The 23,009-nt window shown below is 41.1% G+C and overlaps 1 protein-coding gene across 3 annotated transcripts in view; it reads left to right on the top strand.

The window, feature by feature from the left end:
- NR1H4 (nuclear receptor subfamily 1 group H member 4) overlaps positions 1 to 23,009 on the top strand; it is a 288,102-nt gene that overhangs the window by 205,485 nt on the left and 59,608 nt on the right. For all 3 annotated transcript variants that reach the window (XM_069764302.1, XM_069764304.1, XM_069764303.1), the window contains one exon: positions 17,897 to 17,989. In XM_069764302.1, coding sequence (XP_069620403.1) covers positions 17,897 to 17,989 — 93 coding nt within the window. The remainder of the gene's footprint in view (positions 1 to 17,896; positions 17,990 to 23,009) is intronic.

Raw genomic sequence — 23,009 nt, 5'->3', positions numbered from 1 at the left:
AAACAGAGCTAACCCTGCATCCACCAAGCTCTATGTACATTGTCTATTGACAGTGATCTGCTTATCACAGGAGTGGGAGGTGTCGGACTAGCAAGCACATGACAGGTAGTCACAGCAATGATAATGTCCTGGTGATAAAACCTTCACTGTATGTAAACAAGAAGACGCAACATGACATGTGACACATCACTGAATTCTATGTTTTAACCACTACTAGTTGCCTTTTGCCTTGCTGCAGAAAGACAAATTATCATTCTTGACCACAGTCTCCTGCTCAGACCAATTGTTCTCCAATCTAGAACCTAATATACACAATCTGCTCAAATGCCACTGAACTTTGTTAATTCATCAATTCACTTTATCCCAAATAGTGAGGTGGCATATTACATCAGCGTCCCCCCTCGCTGTTCACCCTTTCCCTGGCTAGCACAAACCTCCTTCTGGACTCTACTTAGACAATGCACCTCTGCTGTGGTCAACCATCAGATGCCTCCAATTCCTTTATCATTCACAGCAACACTCACATACAGAGGGCACCATGGTTCATTCTCCTGCAGGTCCTACACAAGTATACAAGTATGTATAGTGCATCGGAGCATACAAATAATGATCTACAGATAGTAAGAACATACTGTATATTACATCACTTCATACAATGATCAATAAAAGGTGGACTTGTGCAAAATTTTGGTCTGCAAGCATTGATCGTTTAATATTTGCCATGTGACTTGTAACCATTATATACAATACAGTATACATACAGGTTTTTCAGCTACTGTGTATATTTATTTTACGTAACATGCCAAAGTCATCCTGTAAATTATGCTTATAGTCCTAAAGTCAATAATAAATTGCATGTGACTTTGTCAATGGATTTTTCAAAAACCCATCCCCTTAATGACCGCCAATACGTCTTTTAACTGACCTGATATATAAGAGAATAGCCTCCCCATACAGATAACAATCCAGCATCTGTCAGTTGTGCACTATAGCTGACAACTTTCTGAATCAGCCACGATCAGTGTTTGCACCGTGCAAATCTGTTTAACCCCTTAGATGCTGCTGTAAATAGTGACTACTTCGTTATAAATGGTTAACAGAGTGTGGGGGCTTCCTCTTTATGCTAGTTGGTGCCCTCAGATCATGATTGTGTGGTCCTGATGTTTGCCACGGCAATTCAGGACCAAATAGCAGCATTAGCATCTGATGGCTGTTGTAACCTGTTCAGAAGTTAGAGGCATTTAGGTGGTAAAAATACAAATTTTAATTTCTGTCATACCACTTTGCATTAATTCCTGTAAAGCATCTGAAGGGTTAATAAACTACCTGACAGCAGTTTTCGATATGTCAGGGGGTGCTGTTTTTAAAATGGTATCACGTTTGGGGGTTTCCCAATATATGAGACCCCTAAAGTCACTTCAAACCTGGATAGATCCCTAAAAAAATAAATTTAGTAAATTTCCTTGAAAAAATGAAAAATTTCTGCTACATTTTTAAACCTCCTAAAATGCTAACAAAATAAAATAACATTTTACAAATGGTGCTGATGTAAAGCCGACATGTGGGAAATGTTACTTATTAATGGTTTGCTGTGGTATGACCATCTGGATTAAAGGGATAATCATTCAAATTTTGAAAATTGCTAATTTTTTAACATTTTTCTCAAATTTTTGATATTTTTTATAAAAAAAACACAAAACATATTGACCTATATTTACCATTATCATAAAGTGTAATGTGTCTTGAAAAAACAATCTCAAAATCACTGGGATTTGTTGAAGCGTTGCAGAGTTATTACCACATAAAGTGACACTGGTCAAATTTAAAAAATTTGGCTCCGTCACTAAGGGGTTAAAACGCTTCATAAAGTTGTTATGTAGGTTTATGTTACACACAGTACAATAAAAGAAGCAGATACAGCATTTATCCAGCGGCACTCACAGAGCTCACATGGAAGGTTAGATCATAGGATAACGCTGACAGGTAGAGACTTCCATTTTTTGTATTCTGCTGTAGGGGTTTCAGACACAAATAAATCTAATATAGTCTGTAAAGAAAGGCATATAACCTTCTACATTTGAAATCAGTTTACAACTATGGAATGACAGAATGAAAATCACAACCTCGTTAAGAAGGTCATGGCGTCAGGCACTGTAATTGGGGTATTTGCCGCAGACACTGCTGAGGGAGACCAGCAATACAATTAGTCAACAATTAGAGGCTATGCACTTGAAATCAGACAGTACAAAAAACAAATAAAAAAATGTCTGACCCCCACTGCTGTATAGGATGAAGGCAACACATTTGGCTTTTATAGGTGTTGGTCTTCAAAAAGATTTATGTTTTGTGTGTCCAATAAAAGTGCAAGTTGTGTAAGTGGTAAATATATGCAGATGAGAGCTCTTGTGTCAGAGAACAAACAGTCCCTAAATACTAAATTGTTAATAGTTCATGACTCATGACTGATAAAGCATTAGCCCTTTGAAGGGCACCTTGTGTAGATGTATCCTAAGAGATTGGCTCTTGGCCTCATTCCCTTTAGTAGTGCAAATATATCCCACCAAACACTGAGTTTGAGTCATAATGTAACAACTATATGGTATCCCCTGAAGAAGCCGACAAACGGGCGATATGTATGGGGACTCTTAACCCATATAGCTGTCTTTGAACTACATTTATGTTTGTTATAAACCGTATTATAGGATCCCAAGTTAATTTTTTTTATTTTTATAAATTAGTTTATTATGTGATCTTGTATGCGTATCCTTTGATTAATTTAAATATACCGTCTTTGTATTTACTATTCTACTTGTTTGGGCTTTTTTCTTTGTATATTGGTTTTACCAAGGACCTTGAGTTTTGCACGTTGTGCTCTTTTTATTTGGTTGTAAATATGATGTGTCTGCATATATGTTTTTTTCTAATAACCTAATACAAATCTGAAATGTATTTGTTATATTCAGGTTACCTTTCATTATATTTATGTTGTGTGTAGAAAAGTGGATGTGCATACCCATGTGAAAATTGATAACTCCAGAACTATACTCCTATACATTGTAATTGCAACACCAAAAAGAAAAGTCATGGAATTATAGAAATCACAGGATCGATAGGCATGTTAATCATATGCAAATACTGAAAAAATTGAAACACTTCAAAACATCTCAATTTATTCAGTATTGAGTATAAGCAACACATTCAGAAATACATGCACTTACTCGCCTTTGCATGCTATCAATAATGTTAGCAATGGCTGTCTGAGGAATGCGGTGCCACGCTGAAAGCACCTGGGAATGGAAATCATCAAGATCTGCTGCTGGCAGTTTCCTTTGCAATTGTCAACCAATAGCATATCAGATGTGCTTCAAGCCATGGTAGCAAGTTTAGGTCACACAGCCTGCTCACAGTAGCCCAAGAAACATGTGACTTGATGTTTTCGTTTTGAAAAATGGCTCATGAAACACACTGAAGAAATTTCCGTACCACTGGTTCCATAACCAAATGAAATGCTAAGCTGTTAGTGTACCTGGAATGAGAACTAGAGGGGTTCAGCTATGATACATTATACCACTCTACACCATAATTCTAGGAATAGGACAGGTGTGACTTTCCCTTATTAATGCTTTTTCATGATGTTACCTATGTGACCAGTTTTCTGCTATCATTGTATCCAAGACAAAGGAGAGACTCATCTGAAGAGGATGGACTCACTGAAGAGGATAGACCTCCATTCCAGGCTCCATTGCCATCTTGCTCCACACCATGATAGCTTTTAGGAGTGGTGGCGTGAGTTTATTGAAACACCAGTAGCTGGACTTCTGGTTCTTAGCTTTCTGATGGTATATTTAGACACTGTTTGATACCTTAGACTTGTTATGTGACATCCACTTACACTTACAGTACAAAATGGATCAGTCGTGGAGCCGGTGGTACAGTCATTTCTCCAAAGTGTCCCAGGAGCCTTTTTTCAACATATTGCGAGGCCACATGTTGCTTGCTCTACTGTGACCACCTGCATGGCCTAAAGGTGCTACCATGGCCTGCAGCATCTCAGGACTTGTCTCCTATTATTAATAAGTGATGAAAACAAGGAAACAACATTTTAAGATCATTGATTATCCATGTGGTTTCCATACTTCCTCAACTTTCCTTCTATGTGTTGTGAATGCAAGGTAGCAGAGTGTGTACAGTATGTGACCTTGTGCATGGATAGAGAATGAAATGAGGCATCTTACACTTCCAGCAAAGTGGATGGGATTTATAGAGAACTCATGCACACTGCGCTTCTTTTTTATTCAACATAAACTAACCGGAGGTGCGGGTTTCAAATTCACAGCATATCAATTTCTCTTGTGGGTTTGCTGAGTTTTATGGCTTGCATTAGATGTGGAAAATCTGCATGTAAAAAACACACATGCATTTTTAGTGCATTTCTGATGCGGCATGCATCAAAAATATATACACATACCTGTATCAATAAAGTTTTGTCAAAGTCAAATACCAGGAAGTATAAAAAAAAATTATTACCAAAACTGGAAAACTAATCCAGTAATCAAGATAATTAAGTGTACTTATTGGAGGTACCCAAAAGTTACATGTAATCCTATAATTAACACCAAATACAGTATAATAAAATACATTTCACAAGTCCTTATAGCAAAATTACACTACAGTTTATTGACATATACTAAAACCACAATTACAGAAGACAAAAAAGATAAAACATAAAACCTGAAAAAAGGGAGTGTGTTAAGATGGAAAGATGCTTTTAGTATATGTCAACAAAATATATGATCATTTTGCTGCAGTTACTTGTTTAATTTATTATATTATATTTGGTGGTAATTATAGGATTGCAATAAAAAAGCAGCTTTGTTTAAAACATGACATACCAAAAAGACAAAAACACAGTGCTGAAAACGCAATAAAAAAAAGCCTGTAAAAAAATGCACTCAAATAATCAAATAAAAAATGCAAGTAAATTAATTTACTTAATAGATTCAGAAATTCTTCATCATCAAGCCCATCATGGGAACGTAGCCTAGAAGGTTGTTTGCTGGCCAATCCTCACTTGGCATACTTGTTGGAAGGGTCACTCACTTGATGTTAACCTGATCTCAAACAATCACCCTGAGACCGCTTATGATCAACTGCTATCTGTGGAAAAACCTAGCAATAAGGATGCGTATACTCAATTATCTAGAATAAGCATTCCTTGGAACACAGGTTTCTCATGCAATAGGTGGATGATTTTTAAGCTTGCTTAAAAATTATCGTTCTGCGCAGCACATCCTCCTGTGTAAACAGGACCATGGCTGCTAAGAATAATGACTATGTCTTTGGGCAGAGAACAATTGTACTAATGATCATTCATTTCACATGGGAAGGGTGATTGGCTTGTCTACACATGCCATTAAAGACACAAAAGAGAATAGTAAAACCAAAAACACTCAGTTTGAAAAAATGTTGCAGTAATCCGCAAGTGCTAGTAAAAGATGTAAAAAACAGGGTATTTGGTTGATACGTTTTTTGCAAAAAATGTATACTAAGCTGCTCTACCAATCTTCACGGTATACCCTTATCAGAGCAGTCCTAACTAATGTATGCAATCCCTATCTGATGTATTTAAAAACCTGATCATCTGTATATAACCTGTGTGAACAGGGTTCAGAGAGGAAAAAATCCATGTGTGCATACAGGGTAGAACAGCTTTTGTGCAGATAGCCCAAGAGGAGTGGTGGAACTCCCCAGTCTTGTAGACACAAGAGAACAATTATGGAAACAGGAACACATGGGCTACTTGCACAGTGAACAAGTCTGTATGATCATGTTCACACACCACCAAGAAACCTGAAGACACAAAAGAGAATAGTAAAACCAAAAACACTCAGTTTGAAAAAATGTTGCAGTAATCCGCAAGTGCTAGTAAAAGATGTAAAAAACAGGGTATTTGGTTGATACGTTTTTTGCAAAAAATGTATACTAAGCTGCTCTACCAATCTTCACGGTATACCCTTATCAGAGCAGTCCTAACTAATGTATGCAATCCCTATCTGATGTATTTAAAAACCTGATCATCTGTATATAACCTGTGTGAACAGGGTTCAGAGAGGAAAAAATCCATGTGTGCATACAGGGTAGAACAGCTTTTGTGCAGATAGCCCAAGAGGAGTGGTGGAACTCCCCAGTCTTGTAGACACAAGAGAACAATTATGGAAACAGGAACACATGGGCTACTTGCACAGTGAACAAGTCTGTATGATCATGTTCACACACCACCAAGAAACCTGAAGACACAAAAGAGAATAGTAAAACCAAAAACACTCAGTTTGAAAAAATGTTGCAGTAATCCGCAAGTGCTAGTAAAAGATGTAAAAAACAGGGTATTTGGTTGATACGTTTTTTGCAAAAAATGTATACTAAGCTGCTCTACCAATCTTCACGGTATACCCTTATCAGAGCAGTCCTAACTAATGTATGCAATCCCTATCTGATGTATTTAAAAACCTGATCATCTGTATATAACCTGTGTGAACAGGGTTCAGAGAGGAAAAAATCCATGTGTGCATACAGGGTAGAACAGCTTTTGTGCAGATAGCCCAAGAGGAGTGGTGGAACTCCCCAGTCTTGTAGACACAAGAGAACAATTATGGAAACAGGAACACATGGGCTACTTGCACAGTGAACAAGTCTGTATGATCATGTTCACACACCACCAAGAAACCTGAAGACACAAAAGAGAATAGTAAAACCAAAAACACTCAGTTTGAAAAAATGTTGCAGTAATCCGCAAGTGCTAGTAAAAGATGTAAAAAACAGGGTATTTGGTTGATACGTTTTTTGCAAAAAATGTATACTAAGCTGCTCTACCAATCTTCACGGTATACCCTTATCAGAGCAGTCCTAACTAATGTATGCAATCCCTATCTGATGTATTTAAAAACCTGATCATCTGTATATAACCTGTGTGAACAGGGTTCAGAGAGGAAAAAATCCATGTGTGCATACAGGGTAGAACAGCTTTTGTGCAGATAGCCCAAGAGGAGTGGTGGAACTCCCCAGTCTTGTAGACACAAGAGAACAATTATGGAAACAGGAACACATGGGCTACTTGCACAGTGAACAAGTCTGTATGATCATGTTCACACACCACCAAGAAACCTGAAGACACAAAAGAGAATAGTAAAACCAAAAACACTCAGTTTGAAAAAATGTTGCAGTAATCCGCAAGTGCTAGTAAAAGATGTAAAAAACAGGGTATTTGGTTGATACGTTTTTTGCAAAAAATGTATACTAAGCTGCTCTACCAATCTTCACGGTATACCCTTATCAGAGCAGTCCTAACTAATGTATGCAATCCCTATCTGATGTATTTAAAAACCTGATCATCTGTATATAACCTGTGTGAACAGGGTTCAGAGAGGAAAAAATCCATGTGTGCATACAGGGTAGAACAGCTTTTGTGCAGATAGCCCAAGAGGAGTGGTGGAACTCCCCAGTCTTGTAGACACAAGAGAACAATTATGGAAACAGGAACACATGGGCTACTTGCACAGTGAACAAGTCTGTATGATCATGTTCACACACCACCAAGAAACCTGAAGACACAAAAGAGAATAGTAAAACCAAAAACACTCAGTTTGAAAAGTAGCCCATGTGTTCCTGTTTCCTGTTTCCTGTTTCCTGACATGCCATTAAAGGACCACTGATGGACTTCTATGTAACCGATTAGGGGTTATTTATCTCCATGGGTTGGCTAGCCTAAATCCACTGTAATTCTAGATTAATTCTTTTTTGCATCATCACCACAGGGGAAATTAAGTATCACACAATGCTTATGGAAATCAATGATTGTATGAGTAATGCAAGACAGGACCAATGCTCCTGAGCTGTGGTGCAGTGTGGCAATTGATCCAGTCGCAAACACTGCCTCTTCTAGGAGGGACTGTGTGCATCCACCTACTGGCTGGTTAACATGATGAGTAAAGCAGTCACCGTCTGCTTTGTCATCTGCATCACTGCTGCTTGTTCCTGTCATGATCCAGTCCTGAGTTTGTTTTTATCTGCTTTGTCTCTGGACTGGTCATGCGGGAGTTAATCTCCTCTGCCTCATTTTGAAGCTGGCTGGGCTATTTCAGTCCTCTGCAGCCTGCGGGCCAGTGTCAGCTATAGTTCATGCTTCCCGGCTTGAGCCTCTTACCTGTATTAATGTTCCTTGTGCCTCTGACTGCCTGTACCAATGTATGACTCGATCTGATCTGTTGACTTTGCCCTTTGTTTTCCATTTCTGATACAATGCTCCCCGACTGGCTTCGACTCTGGCTTTTACCCCGCCTTCATCTTACGTCTCATGTTTTGGTTACCACTTTCCCGGTAGGCTCTGATTTCTTGCTTGTCCCTGACTATTCTTCTGACTGCCCCTGTGTTCTGCGCTGACCTCTCTGTGTATGACCTTGGCTTGTCTGACTACTCTTTCGTTACCTGTGGCACCTGTGCTGCTGTTCAGTGTTGCTAAGTTATGTGTACAATCTCTCTTCCCTCACCAGCACCCCCTGGTGGAATAAACCACTATACTGCACTGCAGCAGCACATTACAGTTCCTAAGCATGGCACAGCAGTAATTTTATTTTAAACATTTTATGGAAGAGGCAGAAGTGGTCCATGGTTTAGGAGATGCAAAATGCTTGCATTACTTTGGGAGAAAACTTATACCAATGCTCCAGAACAGTTTTTGTAATTTCTCCCCAAAGTGGTCCACAAATGAGACAAGGCTGCAACCAATTGGTTGACCAGGATAGATGCTTACAGGAAAATGAATCAAAATAACTAAAATGAATATATCCTTAAAATTTTACTTTTATTATATTAATTAAAAAGAACATCGCAACAAAAAGTAGTGAATGTGCACTAATAAAATATAGCAATAATGATGTAAGAGTTATCACCAAGATACTGGATTCAGTATAATCAATAAATCAATTCATTATGTGTTCCTTCACTATTGTCTCATTGTAAAGATCTGTGCCCCAGATATAGGGCTTAATTGTGTGTATATACAAACATGACTTGCTCTGGGGTGGCTCCAGTTTATAACTGATCTGACTACAATAAATAGTAGCAATATACTACATGAGACATAGTGTCTAGTTGCACTTATTCAAGGACAGTAAAACAGGAAGCATAGTCAGATGAGTAATCATATTTCCATGGTATCCCCGAGAGCAGTGTTTTTCAACCCCAGTCCTCAAGACCTGCCAACAGGCCAAATTTTCAGGATATCCTTAGTATTGCACAGGTGATAATTTCATCACCTGCTCAAGCATTAATTCCATCACCTATGCAATACTAAAGAAATCTTAAAAACATGACCTGTTGGTGGGTCTTGAGGACTGGAGTTAAACACTGCCCTAGAGTGACCCCTCTTGATCGTAGAAGTTGCCACCCTATCCATGTGTATTAATGATGAAAAATCTACATGAAATGCTGACAAGCAACATACAAAATCCTTGATTAATGGAGAAATACATCAAATATAAGAGCATCTGCCATGGTACTTATCAATCCACGTGTCAATAATAAATCGTAGGCCTGGGTCACACTTGCGAGTGCAATGTGAGAAACTCGCCCGAGTTTCTTGCCTCAATACCCGGCACTGCCACCGGCACTCGGGACCGGAGTGTGTGGCTGCATGTATTTCTATATAGCTGAACGCTCCTGTCCGAACCGCCGGCATTGAGGCGAGAGACTCGCGCGAGTTTCTCACATTGCACTCGCAAGTGTGACCCCGGCCTTAGAATGAGAAGTGGCATGTGCTAGGATACTTATCAATCCACGTCTATCAAATATCTCGACATGTTTCACCTCCAGAAAGTGGTACCTCAGGAGATCTAGGGCTAAAGGATCCATAGGTATGTCATGTTAATGGTGTGCACAAACGCCTCCCCCAAAAGAAATTCATGAATAGCTCTGCAAACGCAATGTGACACCTGCAGACCATTCCATCTAAGTCTGCATTCCAAATGGAGCTCCTTCCCTTCCGAGCCCTCCCACGCGCCCAAACAGTGGTTTACCCCCACATATGGGGTATCAGCGTACTCAGGACAAATTGTACAACAACTTTTGGGGTCCAATTTCTACTCTTACCCTTGGGAAAATAAAAAATTGGGGGCAAAAAGAATTTTTGTGAAAAAATATGATTTTTTATTTTTACGGTTCTGCATTATAAACTTCTGTGAAGCACTTGGTGGGTCAAAGTGCTCACCACACCTCTAGATAAGTTCCTTAGGGGGTCTACTTTCCAAAATGGTGTCACTTGTGGTGGGTTTCAATGTTTAGGCACATCAGGGGCTCTCCAAACGCAACATGGTATCCCATCTCGATTCCAGTCAATTTTGCATTGAAAAGTCAAATGGCGCTCCTTCGCTTCCGAGCTCTGTCATGTGCCAAAACAGTGGTTTACCCCCACATATGGGGTATCAGTGTACTCAGGACAAATTGTACAACAACTTTTCGGGTCCATTTTCTCCTGTTACCCTTGGTAAAATAAAACAAATTGGAGCTGAAGTAAATTTTTTGTGAAAAAAAGTTAAATGTTAATTTTTATTTAAACATTCCAAAAATTCCTGTGAAGCACCAGAAGGGTTAATAAACTTCTTGAATATGGTTTTGAGCACCTTGAGGGGTGCGGTTTTTGGAATGGTGTCACACTTGGGTATTTTCTATCATATTGACCCCTCAAAATGACTTCAAATGAGATGTGGTCCCTAAAAAAAAAATGGTGTTGTAAAAATGAGAAATTGCTGGTCAATTTTTAACCCTTATAAATCCCTAACAAAAAAAAATTTTGGTTCCAAAATTGTGCTGATGTAAAGTAGACATGTGGGAAATGTTACTTATTAAGTATTTTGTGTGATTTAATTGCATAAAAATTCAAATTTGGAAAACTGCGAAATTTTCATAATTTTCGCCAAATTTCCATTTTTTTCACAAATAAACGCAGGTACTATCAAATAATTTTTACCACTATCATGAAGTACAATATGTCACGAGAAAACATTGTCAGAATCACTGGGATCCGTTGAAGCGTTCCAGAGTTATAACCTCATAAAGGGACAGTGGTCAGAATTTTAAAAATTGGCCTGGTCATTAACGTGCAAACCACCCTTGGGGGTAAAGGGGTTAAAGACGACCTCACTGCAGGTATTATGATGTTATGGTGTGACTGTGAGCTTAATCCGAGCCATCACATTTGATCTGTGAGATACTGAGGAAGTCATTCTAGGACTGCATATATTGTGGTATGGTAGGGTGTAAGCAATTTTAACCCCTTCCCGACCTTTGACGCCACGTAGGCATCATGAAAGTCGGTGCCAATCCGACCTGTGACGCCTATGTGGCATCATGGAAAGATCACGTCACTGCAGATCGGGTGAAAGGGTTAACTCCCATTTCACCCGATCTGCAGGGACAGGGGGAGTGGTAGTTTAGCCCAGGGGGGGTGGCTTCACCCCCCCCGTGGCTACGATCGCTCTGATTGGCTGTTGAAAGTGAAACTGCCAATCAGAGCGATTTGTAATATTTCACCTATTAAAACTGGTGAAATATTGCAATCCAGCCATGGCCGATGCTGCAATATCATCGGCCATGGCTGGAAACACTAATGTGCCCCCACCCCACCCCACCGATCGCCCCCCCAGCCCTCCGATCTGTCCAGTACACTGCTCCGGCTCCCCTCCATCCTGTGCTCCGCTCCCCCCGTGCTCTTGTCCGCTCCCCCCGTGCTCCAATCACCCCCGCGTGCTCCGATCCAACCCCCTGCACTCCGATCCACCCCCCGTGCTCCGATCCACCCCCCGTGCTCCGTTCCACCCCCCCGTGCACCGTTCCACCCCCCCGCGCTCCAACCCCACCCCCCATGCTCCGATCCCCCCTCCCGTGCTCCCCCCCACCCCATCATACTTACCGATCCTGCCAGGGTCCGTCCGTCTTCTCCCTGGGCGCCGCCATCTTCCAAAATGGCGGGCGCATGCGCAGTGCGCCCGCCGAATCTGCCGTTCCAAAGTGCATTTTGATCACTGAGATATAATCTATCACAGTGATCAAAATGAAAAAAAATAATAAATGACCCCCCCCCCTTTGTCACCCCCATAGGTGGGAAAATAAAAAAATAAAGAATTTTTTTTTCCCCACTAAGGTTAGAATAGGGTTAGGGTTAGGGTTAGGGCTAGGGTTAGGGTTAGGGCTAGGGCTAGGGTTAGGGCTAGGGCTAGGGTTAGGGCTTCGGTATGTGCACACAGATTCTGTTCCTCTGCGGATTTTTCCGCTGCGGATTTGATAAATCCGCAGTGCTAAACCGCTGCGGACTTATGGCGGATTTACCGCGGTTTTTCTGCGCATTTCACTGCGGTTTTACAACTGCGATTTTCTATTGGAGCAGTTGTAAAACCGCTGCGGAATCCGCAGAAACAAGTGACATGCTGCAGAATGTAAACCGCTGCGTTTCCGTGCAGTTTTTCTGCAGCATGTGTACAGCGATTTTTGTTTCTCATAGGTTTACATTGAACTGTAAACTCATGGAAAACTGCTGCGGATCCGCAGCGTTTTCCGCAGTGTGCACATACCTTTAGAATTAGGCTATGTGCACACGGTGCGGATTTGGCTGCGGATCCGCAGCAGTGTTCCATCAGGTTTACAGTACCATGTAAACCTATGGAAAACTAAATCCGCTGTGCCCATGGTGCAGAAAATACAGCGCGGAAACGCTGCGTTGTATTTTCCGCAGCATGTCAATTCTTTGTGCGGATTCCGCAGCGTTTTACACCTGTTCCTCAATAGGAATCCACAGGTGAAATCCGCACAAAAAACGCTGGAAATCCGCGGTAAATCCGCAGGTAAACCGCAGTGCCTTTTACCCGCGGATTTTTCAAAAATGATGCTGAAAAATCTCACACGAATCCGCAACGTGGGCACATAGCCTTAGGGTTAGGGCTGGAATTAGGGTTGTGGTTAGGGTTGTGATTAGGGTAAGGGGTGTGTTGGGGTTAGGGTTGTGGTTAGGGTTATGGCTACAGTTGGGATTAGGGTTAGGGGTGTGTTGGGGTTAGTGTTGGAGGTAGAATTGAGGGGTTTCCACTGTTTAGGCACATCAGGGGTCTCCAAACGCAACATGGCGCCACCATTGATTCCAGCCAATCTTGTATTCAAAAAGTCAAATGGTGCTCCCTCACTTCCGAGCCCAGACGTGCGCCCAAACAGTGGTTTACCCCCTCATATGGGATATCAGTGTACTTAGGACAAACTGCGCAACAATTATTGGGGTCCAATTTCTCCTGTTACCCTTGTGAAAATAAAAAAATGCTTGCTAAAACATCATTTTTGAGGAAAGAAAAATGATTTTTTATTTTCACGGCTCTGCGTTGTAAACGTCTGTGAAGCACTTGGGGGTTCAAAGTGCTCACCACATATCTAGATAAGTTCCTTGGGGGGTCTAGTTTCTAAAATGGGGTCACTTGTGGGGGGTTTCTACTGTTTAGGCATACCAGGGGCTCTGCAAACGCAACGTGACGCCCGCAGACTATTCCATCAAAGTCTGCATTTCAAAAGTCACTACTTCCCTTCTGAGCCCCGACGTGTGCCCAAACAGTGGTTTACCCCCACACATGGGGTATCAGCGTACTCAGGAGAAACTGGACAACAACTTTTGGGGTCCAATTTCTCCTGTAACCCTTGGGAAAATAAAAAATTCTGGGCTAAATAATTATTTTTGAGGAAAGAAAACGTATTTATTATTTTCACGGCTCTGCATGATAAACTTCTGTGAAGCACTTGGGGGTTCAAAGTGCTCACCATCTAGATAAGTTCCTTTCGGGGTCTAGTTTCCAAAATGGGGTCACTTGTGGGGGGTTTCTACTGTTTAGCCACATCAGGGGCTCTGCAAACGCAACGTGACGCCCGCAGAGCATTCCATCAAAGTCTGCATTTCAAAACGTCACTACTTCACTTCCGAGCCCCGGCATGTGCCCAAACAGTGGTTTACCCCCACATATGGGGTATCAGCGTACTCAGGAGAAACTGGACAACAACTTTTGGGGTCAAATTTCTCCTGTTACCCTTGGGAAAATAAGAAATTGCAGGCTAAAAGATCATTTTTGAGAAAATAATTTTTTTTTTTTTATTTTCATGGCTCTGCGTTATAAACTTCTGTGAAGCACTTGGGGATTCAAAGCCCTCACCACACATCTAGATTAGTTCCTTTGGGGGTCTAGTTTCCAAAATTGGGTCATTTGTGGGGGATACCCAATGTTTAGGTACACAGGGGCTCTCCAAACATGACATGGTGTCCGCAAATGATTGGAGCTAATTTTCCATTTAAAAAGCCAAATGGCGTGCCTTCCCTTCCGAGCCCTGCCGTGCGCCCAAACAGTGGTTTACCCCCACATATGGGGTATCAGTGTACTCAGGACAAACTGGACAACAACATTTGGGGTCCAAAAATTATTTTTTATTTTCATGGCTCTGCGTTATAAACTTCTGTGAAGCACCTGGGGGTTTAAAGTGCTCAATATGCATCTAGATAAGTTCCTTGGGGGGTCTAGTTTCCAAAATAGGGTCACTTGTGGGGGAGCTCCAGTGTTTAGGCACACAGGGGCTCTCCAAACGCGACATGGTGTCCGCTAACAATTGGAGCTAATTTTCCATCAAAAAGTCAAATGGTGCGCCTTCCCTTCCGAGCCCTGCCGTGTGCCCAAACAGTGGTTTACCCCCACATATGAGGTATCGGCGTACTCGGGAGAAATTGCCCAACAAATTTTAGGATCCATTTTATCCTATTGCCCATGTGAAAATGAAAAAATTGAGGCGAAAATAATTTTTGTGTGAAAAAAAAGTACTTTTTCATTTTTACAGATCAATTTGTGAAGCACCTGAGGGTTTAAAGTGCTCACTAGGCATCTAGATAAGTTCCTTGGGGGGTCTAGTTTCCAAAATGGGGTCACTTGTGGGGGAGCTCCAATTTTTAGGCACACGGGGGCTCTCCAAACGTGACATGGTGTCCGCTAAAGAGTGGAGCTTCCCTTCCAAGCCCTGCCGTGCGCCCAAACAGTGGTTTACCCCCACATATGAGGTATCAGCGTACTCAGGACAAATTGGACAACAACTTTCGTGGTTCAGTTTCTCCTTTTACCATTGGGAAAATGAAAAAATTTTGCTAAAAGATAATTTTTGTGACTAAAAAGTTAAATGTTCATTTTTTCCTTCCATGTTGCTTCTGCTGCTGTGAAGTACCTGAAGGGTTAATAAACTTCTTGAATGTGGTTTTGAGTACCTTGAGGGGTGCATTTTTTAGAATGGTGTCACTTTTGGGTATTTTCAGCCATATAGACCCCTCAAACGGACTTCAAATGTGAGGTGGTCCCTAAAAAATGGTTTTGTAAATTTCGTTGTAAAAATGAGAAATCGCTGGTCAAATTTTAACCCTTATAACTTCCTAGCAAAAAAAAATGTTGTTTCCAAAATTGTGCTGATGTAAAGTATACATGTGGGAAATGTTATTTATTAACTATTTTGTGTCACATAACTCTCTGGTTTAACAGAATAAAAATTAAAAATGTGAAAATTGCGAAATTTTCAAAATTTTCGCCAAATTTCCGTTTTTATCACAAATAAACGCAGAATTTATTGACCTAAATTTACCACTATCATGAAGCCCAAAATGTCACGAAAAAAACAATCTCAGAACCGCTAGGATCCGTTGAAGCGTTCCTGAGTTATTACCTCATAAAGGGACACTGGTCAGAATTGCAAAAAACAGCAAGGTCTTTAAGGTCAAAATAGGCTGGGTCATGAAGGGGTTAAGGGATGAGATGTGCAAAGCATAAAAGAACTCCCCAGATACTACTGCAAAGCCAGAGGTTATGGTCACAGAAATTCTCTCTTTAGTGATGTTTGATTTTCATGCACTAGGCATGACCAATTTTTTCAGAGCGCCAGAGGTTTTCTTTAAAGGGAGTTTCTTAAATTGTCCCTTGAACAGTTAAGAGCAATGCAATTCCTTATTTTCTTTACTGCCGGGTTTCTAGGCCCTGCTCTTTGAGTGACAGCTCTGGTAAGGAGAACTTTAGTATTAGTAGAACTATAAAGCTCAGTATAAGTTCTGCTGTTATACATTCAGTCATTAGTGGTTTGTTCTGAAGTCTACACTTTTATTGAAGAATTTACACATAGAAATAACAGGGCATTTGATTAAGCACACAGCTCTGGACAGGAAGAGCAGAGAGCCGTGATTAGAAGACCTGCTGTGCTCCTGGTCTGGTGATTTATAACTGTATCTCATAGAATCATAGAATCATAGAATGGTAGAGTTGGAAGGGACCTCCTGGGTCATCTGGTCCAACCCCCCGCTCAAAGTAGGATTCACTAAATCATCCCAGACAGATGTCTGTCCAGCCTCTGTTTGTAGACTTCCATTGAAGGAGAACTCACCACCTCTCGTGGCAGCCTGTTCCACTCATTGATCACCCTCAGTGTCAAAAAGTTTTTTCTAATTTCTAATCTAATATCTAGTCTTTCTGTGTGCAAATGAGAATAAAGATAATCCTTCTACAATGTGACAGCCCTTGAGATATTTGTAGACAGCTATTAAGTCTCCTCTTAGGGTACCGTCACACAGTGGCATTTTGATCGCTACGACGGCACGATTCATGACGTTCCAGCGATATAGTTACGATCTCGCTGTGTCTGACACGCTCCTGCGATCAGGGACCCCGCTGAGAATCGTACGTCGTAGCAGATCGTTTGAAGCTTTCTTTCGTCGTCTAGTGTCCCGCTGTGGCGGCATGATCGCATGGTGTAACAAAGGTGTGCACGATATTGTATACGATGTGCGCATAGTAACCAACGGCTTCTACATCGCACATACGTCATGAAATTATCGCTCCAGCGTCGTACATTGCAAAGTGTGACAGCAGTCTACGACGCTGGAGCGATATTGTTACGACGCTGGAGCGTCACGGATCGTACCGTCGTAGCGATCAAAATGCCACTGTGTGACGGTACCCTAAGGCTTCTTCAGAAGATGAGAGAAAGAGGAGGGTGGTGAGAAGCTAACTGCTATAGAAAGCAATTACCTGGAGAGATATAATTGGGATGTTAAGAGTTATGAACTCCATGGTTTCCAGCTGTACACTATAAGAGGTAAACACTAACATTGCATCAGAATGACAGCACATAGATAAAGCAAATCAATTGCAAACTGGCTTATTTTCATGCTTTCCAATTAAAGCAATTTAATAACTTAAGAATATCCTTTTATGTACTTAGGCTTAATCTATAGCTCATGCCCTTTACACCCTACTTGATTTGAATGGGGCAGTATAAAATGCAGTGAATAAACAGAATCGTAGAGAACATTTACCCCAAGTGGGGAAAATAGCTTAGAATAGCATAAGGTTAAATATGCAGTTTTTAAAATATTAGTCAAAGAGGTTGTCCAGTGAAAAACAATTTGTCACCGCTGGGATCTGCACCAATCAGCAGAACAGGGAACTTTTCTCCCCATTAGAATGAAGTGGCAGTGTGCATGCTTGGCCTATGCTCAGTTTATTTCTGCTCTTTCTCAGGAAGCCCCATAGAGAAGTAGTAGGGTGTTGTCCAACGTGCGGCTCCATTTTGTAACAGGGATGCAAGTTAGGAATACAAATATCCCATTCTGCCGATCGCATCAGGTCTCAGTGGTTTCACCCCAACTGATCAACAAGTTATCACGTATCTTGTGGATGAGTGATAACTTTTTTCCTTTGGACAACCCGCTTAAAAGTGTGCTGATACAAGAACAAAAAACATAGCGTAACAATTGTGATTATTTTTCAGCATTTCTTAATTGTAATTCATGTTAAAATAGGAACTTACACAGGACCAGATACAACTGCTCCAGTATGTGATGGAAGCATATAACAAGAATCGACTGCCCCAGGACCTGGCTACAAAGCTGGTAGTGAGTATAGATATGGTATATAATTCAGTGTGACATGATTGAAATACAATCAGCTGCCTAAACGCTTTGTTAGTCTCCCTAAATGAATGGAGTTTATAAAGTTTAGTAAATGTCCAATTTTTGACTGCAAGTGGTTTATCCACTAGTTATGGCCGACCACCATTGGACAACTGTTATTAGCAGTGACAGTCAATGCTTTTGTCATCTTCATGCAAACTAGAATATTTTCCTATTTTTGTCTGGTATTGACAGATTATTGTGAGTATAAACTTTGTAAGACACCTACTTGCAATACAAGGCTGGTGATACATGGCAACTTTTCCCACCACACAACATGTGCAGCCATACACATGTCGTTACTACACTGCAGTGCAATAAAGGGAATGGACTGGGACTACACAGCGTCTATGTGTCGCTACTACATCGCAGATCAATACAAATGAATGGGGTCACATTGCGACCCCTAGAGTACTGCGAGCATGACAAACAAGTCCCAAAAATCCAACTTAGGCAGGTATTTTGTTTTATGCCTGACAGTACTCTAGGGGTCACAATGTGATCCCATTCATTTGCATTGAACTGCGATGTAGAAGCAACACAGTCACCGTGTAGCCCCAATTTAAAGTTTATAATAGGTGTCCCAAGGAGAAGACGTAAAGAGCAACCGTTGTTTTAATTTTAATTTCATGAATCAATAATACATATGAAAATAAGCATGTTTGTAATAAATCTCATCAGAGAAATCTGTTTTTTTTTCTCCTCCAGGACTGATCTTTCATTCTCAATTTATGGGTAAAATCTGTTTCAATGAAGACAGACTTTACATTACTGAGATAGGATGATGGTGGTAGGCAGAAACATTCTGCTGCAGGATGTCCTCAAATAAGAATAATAGTGCTCCATAGAACTTTAGGAGCGCCGACTGTCATCTCCTGTCTCAGTAACGGGAAAGTTTTATTTCACTGAATACAGATTTTACATGTGAATTGAGAATTTTGAGAATGAATAATCATGGTCGTGGTGGAGAAAGATTTTGCTAATAACATATATTAAAAAGTTGCTTATTTTTCACGTATATTGATTTATGAAAGGTGTTTCAAACAAGGGTTACTCTAACAACTTGGTCAATAGTGCCCAACCTTTGGATGGACTCAGGGCCGGTTTTAGACAAAGTGGGGCCCTAGGCAAAAGTTTAAAGAGGGGCCCCAAATGCTCACATTGTAAAATCACAACCATTTAGGTTACATTACATGAGCAGGATGCAGATACAGTTGGTGGAGAGGCCTGGAGCCAGTGCTTGCACTGTGGCCTCCATATTCTGGGGCCTTATATTGGCCAACGGTTCTGCCACTATTAGCTGTACGCAGGGGCGTTGCTAGGGTTCAAAAAGCTTGGGGGCCCAAGCCCCAAGACAAAGAATTGCCCCCCAACACCCTCTTATTTATTTTTTTTGACACTGCAGATAACACAGTGATAACTCTCTGAGTACAGATAATGTAGAAGATGTCACCCGCAGTCCTATGTAACACCAGAGATAGCAGTGATAACTCTCTGAGAACAGATACTGTAGTAGATGTCACCTGCAGTCCTATGTAACACAACAGATAACACAGTCATAACTTTCTCAGTACAGTTACTGTAGTAATGTCACCTGCAGTCCTATCTAACACCACAGAAAACACAGTGAAAACTCTGAGTACAGATAATGTAGTAGATGTCACCTGCAGTCCTATGTAACACCAGAGATAGCAGTGATAACTCTCTGAGTACAGATCATGTAGTAGATGTCACCTCCAGTCCTATGTAACACCACAGATAACACAGTGATAACTCTCTGAGAACAGATAATGTAGATGTCACCTGCAGTCCTACGTAACACCAGAGATAGCAGTGATAACTCTCTGAGAACAGATAATGTAGTAGATGTCACCTGCAGTCCTATGTAACACCAGAGATAGCAGTGATAACTCTGAGAACAGATAATGTAGTAGATGTCACCTGCAGTCCTATGTGACACCACAGATAACCATAGCGTTTCAGAGTAAGACTATGTTCACATGCATTTCAGCTTGTTTTGTGGTGTTCTTCACTCTTTTTTCAGCTTTTCTTTGGAGTGAGGATGTTTGCTTTATCTACAGTATGTTTAAGGCCACGTTCACAGGTTGAGTATTCGGTCAGTATTTCACATCAGTATGTGTAAGCCAAAACCAGGAGGGTGAGAAATACAGAAGTGGTGACGTGTTTCTCAGGCTGCCGTCACACTAGCAGTATTTGGTCAGTATTTTACATCAGTATTTATAAGCCAAAACCAGGAGTGGAACAAATAGAGGAAAAGTATAATAGAAACATATGCACCACTTCTACATTTATCACCCACTCCTGGATTTGGCTTCCAAATACTGATGTAAATTACTGACCAAATACTGAATGTGTGATGGCAGCCTTATTGTTCCACTGCTGTTTCTACATTACAAATACTGACCAAATACTGAACATGTGAACGGGACCTAATAGTTTAATTCACCAAAACCACTTACAAAATTACAGCGAAAAATGCCGTTGCAATATCCACAGCTTTTTTATTCTTTCATTGCTTTCTACGGGTGAAAACACACTGAAGGAAGTGACACGCTACAGATTTAAAAAGCGCTACAGTTCTGAAATCCAGTCAGAAAAAAACAAGCGCATGCAGGAGATTTCGGAAATCTCATATGTTTTGCTGGCACTGTAAAAAGCCGCTTTTCGCCATGTTCATATGCAGAATTTTTGCAGTTTCTTCTGCAAATAAGAAGTTTACAGCATTTTACAGCACAAGCAAAAACTGAGATTTTCAGAAATCTCCTGCACACCCTTTTATTTTCTCCTCACTGAATTTCACAACAGCAGCGTTTTTTTAAATCTGCGGCATATTACTTCTTTTGGCAATTTTTTTTTCACCCGTAGAAAGCAATGAAAAAGTTTAAAAAGTGTTGCAAATGTCGCAACGTTGTTTTTCGCTGCGTTTTTGGTGAATAAAACTAACTTTATTAAACATGTACTGTAGACAAAATGCAAACTGTAAAAACAAACAAACAGTAAAAGCTCTAAGGGTGTGTGCCCACAATCAGTAAACGCTGCGGGTCGGCTGCTGTGTACTTGTGCAGCGTCCAACCCGCAGCGGCCACATGTTACAGCATAGTGGAGGGGATTCCAAGAAATTCCATCTTCACTATTTGTCCACAGACATCCGCACCTTATCCGCAGATACATACAAGAGTCTCTCCAGACCGCAGCATGTCAATTTATCTGGCGTAGATGCTCAGTCTCCGCAAGAGAAATCTCACCCGTGCAATGTATAGGACGCAGTGATTCTGCCCAGTTCAATGAACACATGTGAAATCACCAGTGCTCAAAAGATGGCAGCACTTTGGACGCAGCACATGTCCACTGCTTCCAAAGGGCGGCCATTTCCGGATCGTCTGCACATACCCAAAAATGGGTGTTGTGAAAGCAGTGTTTTTACTGCCAAGAGAGCAGCCTTTGGCTGCAAAAAAAAATGCACCAAAAACTCTGATTCCTATGCACACCTGTACAATATGGGTATGGGTTACCCTTATTATTTCACGTGGGAATTCATTTATTTCTATATAATAAATACCCTGATTTAGCAGACAATATTCCTGTCTTGTGTCATCCAGACAGTAGTGACAGGAGGTTTACCTGTCAGATTACCAGCAGTGATTTAGTGACTGTGGTCAGAGCCCATGCTGATCCCTGCTGTATGTGTTGTGAGTTCTGTTTTTGGGCTCCCTCTGGTGGTTACTGATGGTACTGGGTGATTTGTGTTCTGCTGTCTCTGGTGTCCACCTGTTCTATTAGGATTTGGGAGTTTCCTATTTAACCGGGCTTTCTTGTCATTTCCCCGCCGGCTACCAAGGTTATCAGAGTGTTTTGTTACCTCAGCTTCTGGCTTCAGTAATCTTCAGGACAAGCTAAGTTTTGATTTTCTTGTTCCACGTTTTGCTTTATTTTTGTCTTGTCCAGCTTGCATATAATTGTCTCTTTGCTGCTGGTTGCTTTAGTGGGCTGTAATTGCTCCTCATGTTCCATGAGTTGGAACATGAGTTCAAGTAATTACAGGATGGTTTTTTGAAGGGTTTTTTGCTGACCGCGCAGTTTACTTTTGTATCCTCTGCTATCTAGTATTAGCGGGCCTTATTTTGCTGAATCTGTTTTCATACTGTGTATGTGCCTTCCTCTCATTTCACCGTCATTATATGTGGGGGGCTGCTATTTCTGTGGGGTATTTCTCTGGAGGCAAGAGAGGTCTGTGTTTCTTCTAATAGGGGAAGTTAGATCTTCGGCTGGTGCGAGACGTCTAGGATCAACGTAGGCACGTTCCCCGGCTATTGTTATTTGTGTGTTCAGGTTTAGGGTCGCGGTCAGCTCAGGTTCCATCACCCTAGAGCTCGTTGGTGCTTGTCCTTTTGTGATTCCCTGCCATTGGAATCATGACAGTATAGCCGGCCAAAATGTTTGGGCTGAAGTAGGAGGAAAAGTAGTCTGAGGAAGTTTTTTTTTTTTTTTCTCTCCTCTGAGGTTGCTGCCTAGCCTTAATTGCAGCCAGGCTGATTTTTTTTTTTTCCTCCTCTTAATCCTTGAATGGCTCTGACCTTAGCTGTTTATCATGGACATCCAGAGTTTAGCTTCCAGCTTGAATAATCTTGCTGCTAAGGTTCAAAATATACAAGATTTTGTTGTACATGCTCCTATGTCTGAACCTAGAATTCCTATTCCAGAGTTCTTTGCTGGAGATAGATCTAGTTTTCTGAATTTTAGGAACAATTGCAAGCTGTTCCTTTCTTTGAAATCTCGCTCTTCTGGAGACCCTGCTCAGCAGGTTAAGATTATTGTATCTTTCCTGCGGGGTGACCCTCAAAATTGGGCATTTGCATTGGCACCAGGGGATCCTGCGTTGCTTAATGTGGATGCGTTTTTTCTGGCATTGGGTTTGCTCTATGAGGAACCTAACCAGGAGATT

This window comes from Ranitomeya imitator, chromosome 4 (genome assembly GCF_032444005.1).
Source record: "Ranitomeya imitator isolate aRanImi1 chromosome 4, aRanImi1.pri, whole genome shotgun sequence".
Classification (NCBI taxonomy): Eukaryota; Metazoa; Chordata; class Amphibia; order Anura; family Dendrobatidae; genus Ranitomeya; species Ranitomeya imitator.
The sequence above is the reverse complement of the archived record's forward strand: the minus strand, read 5'-3'. Positions and strand labels throughout refer to the sequence as shown.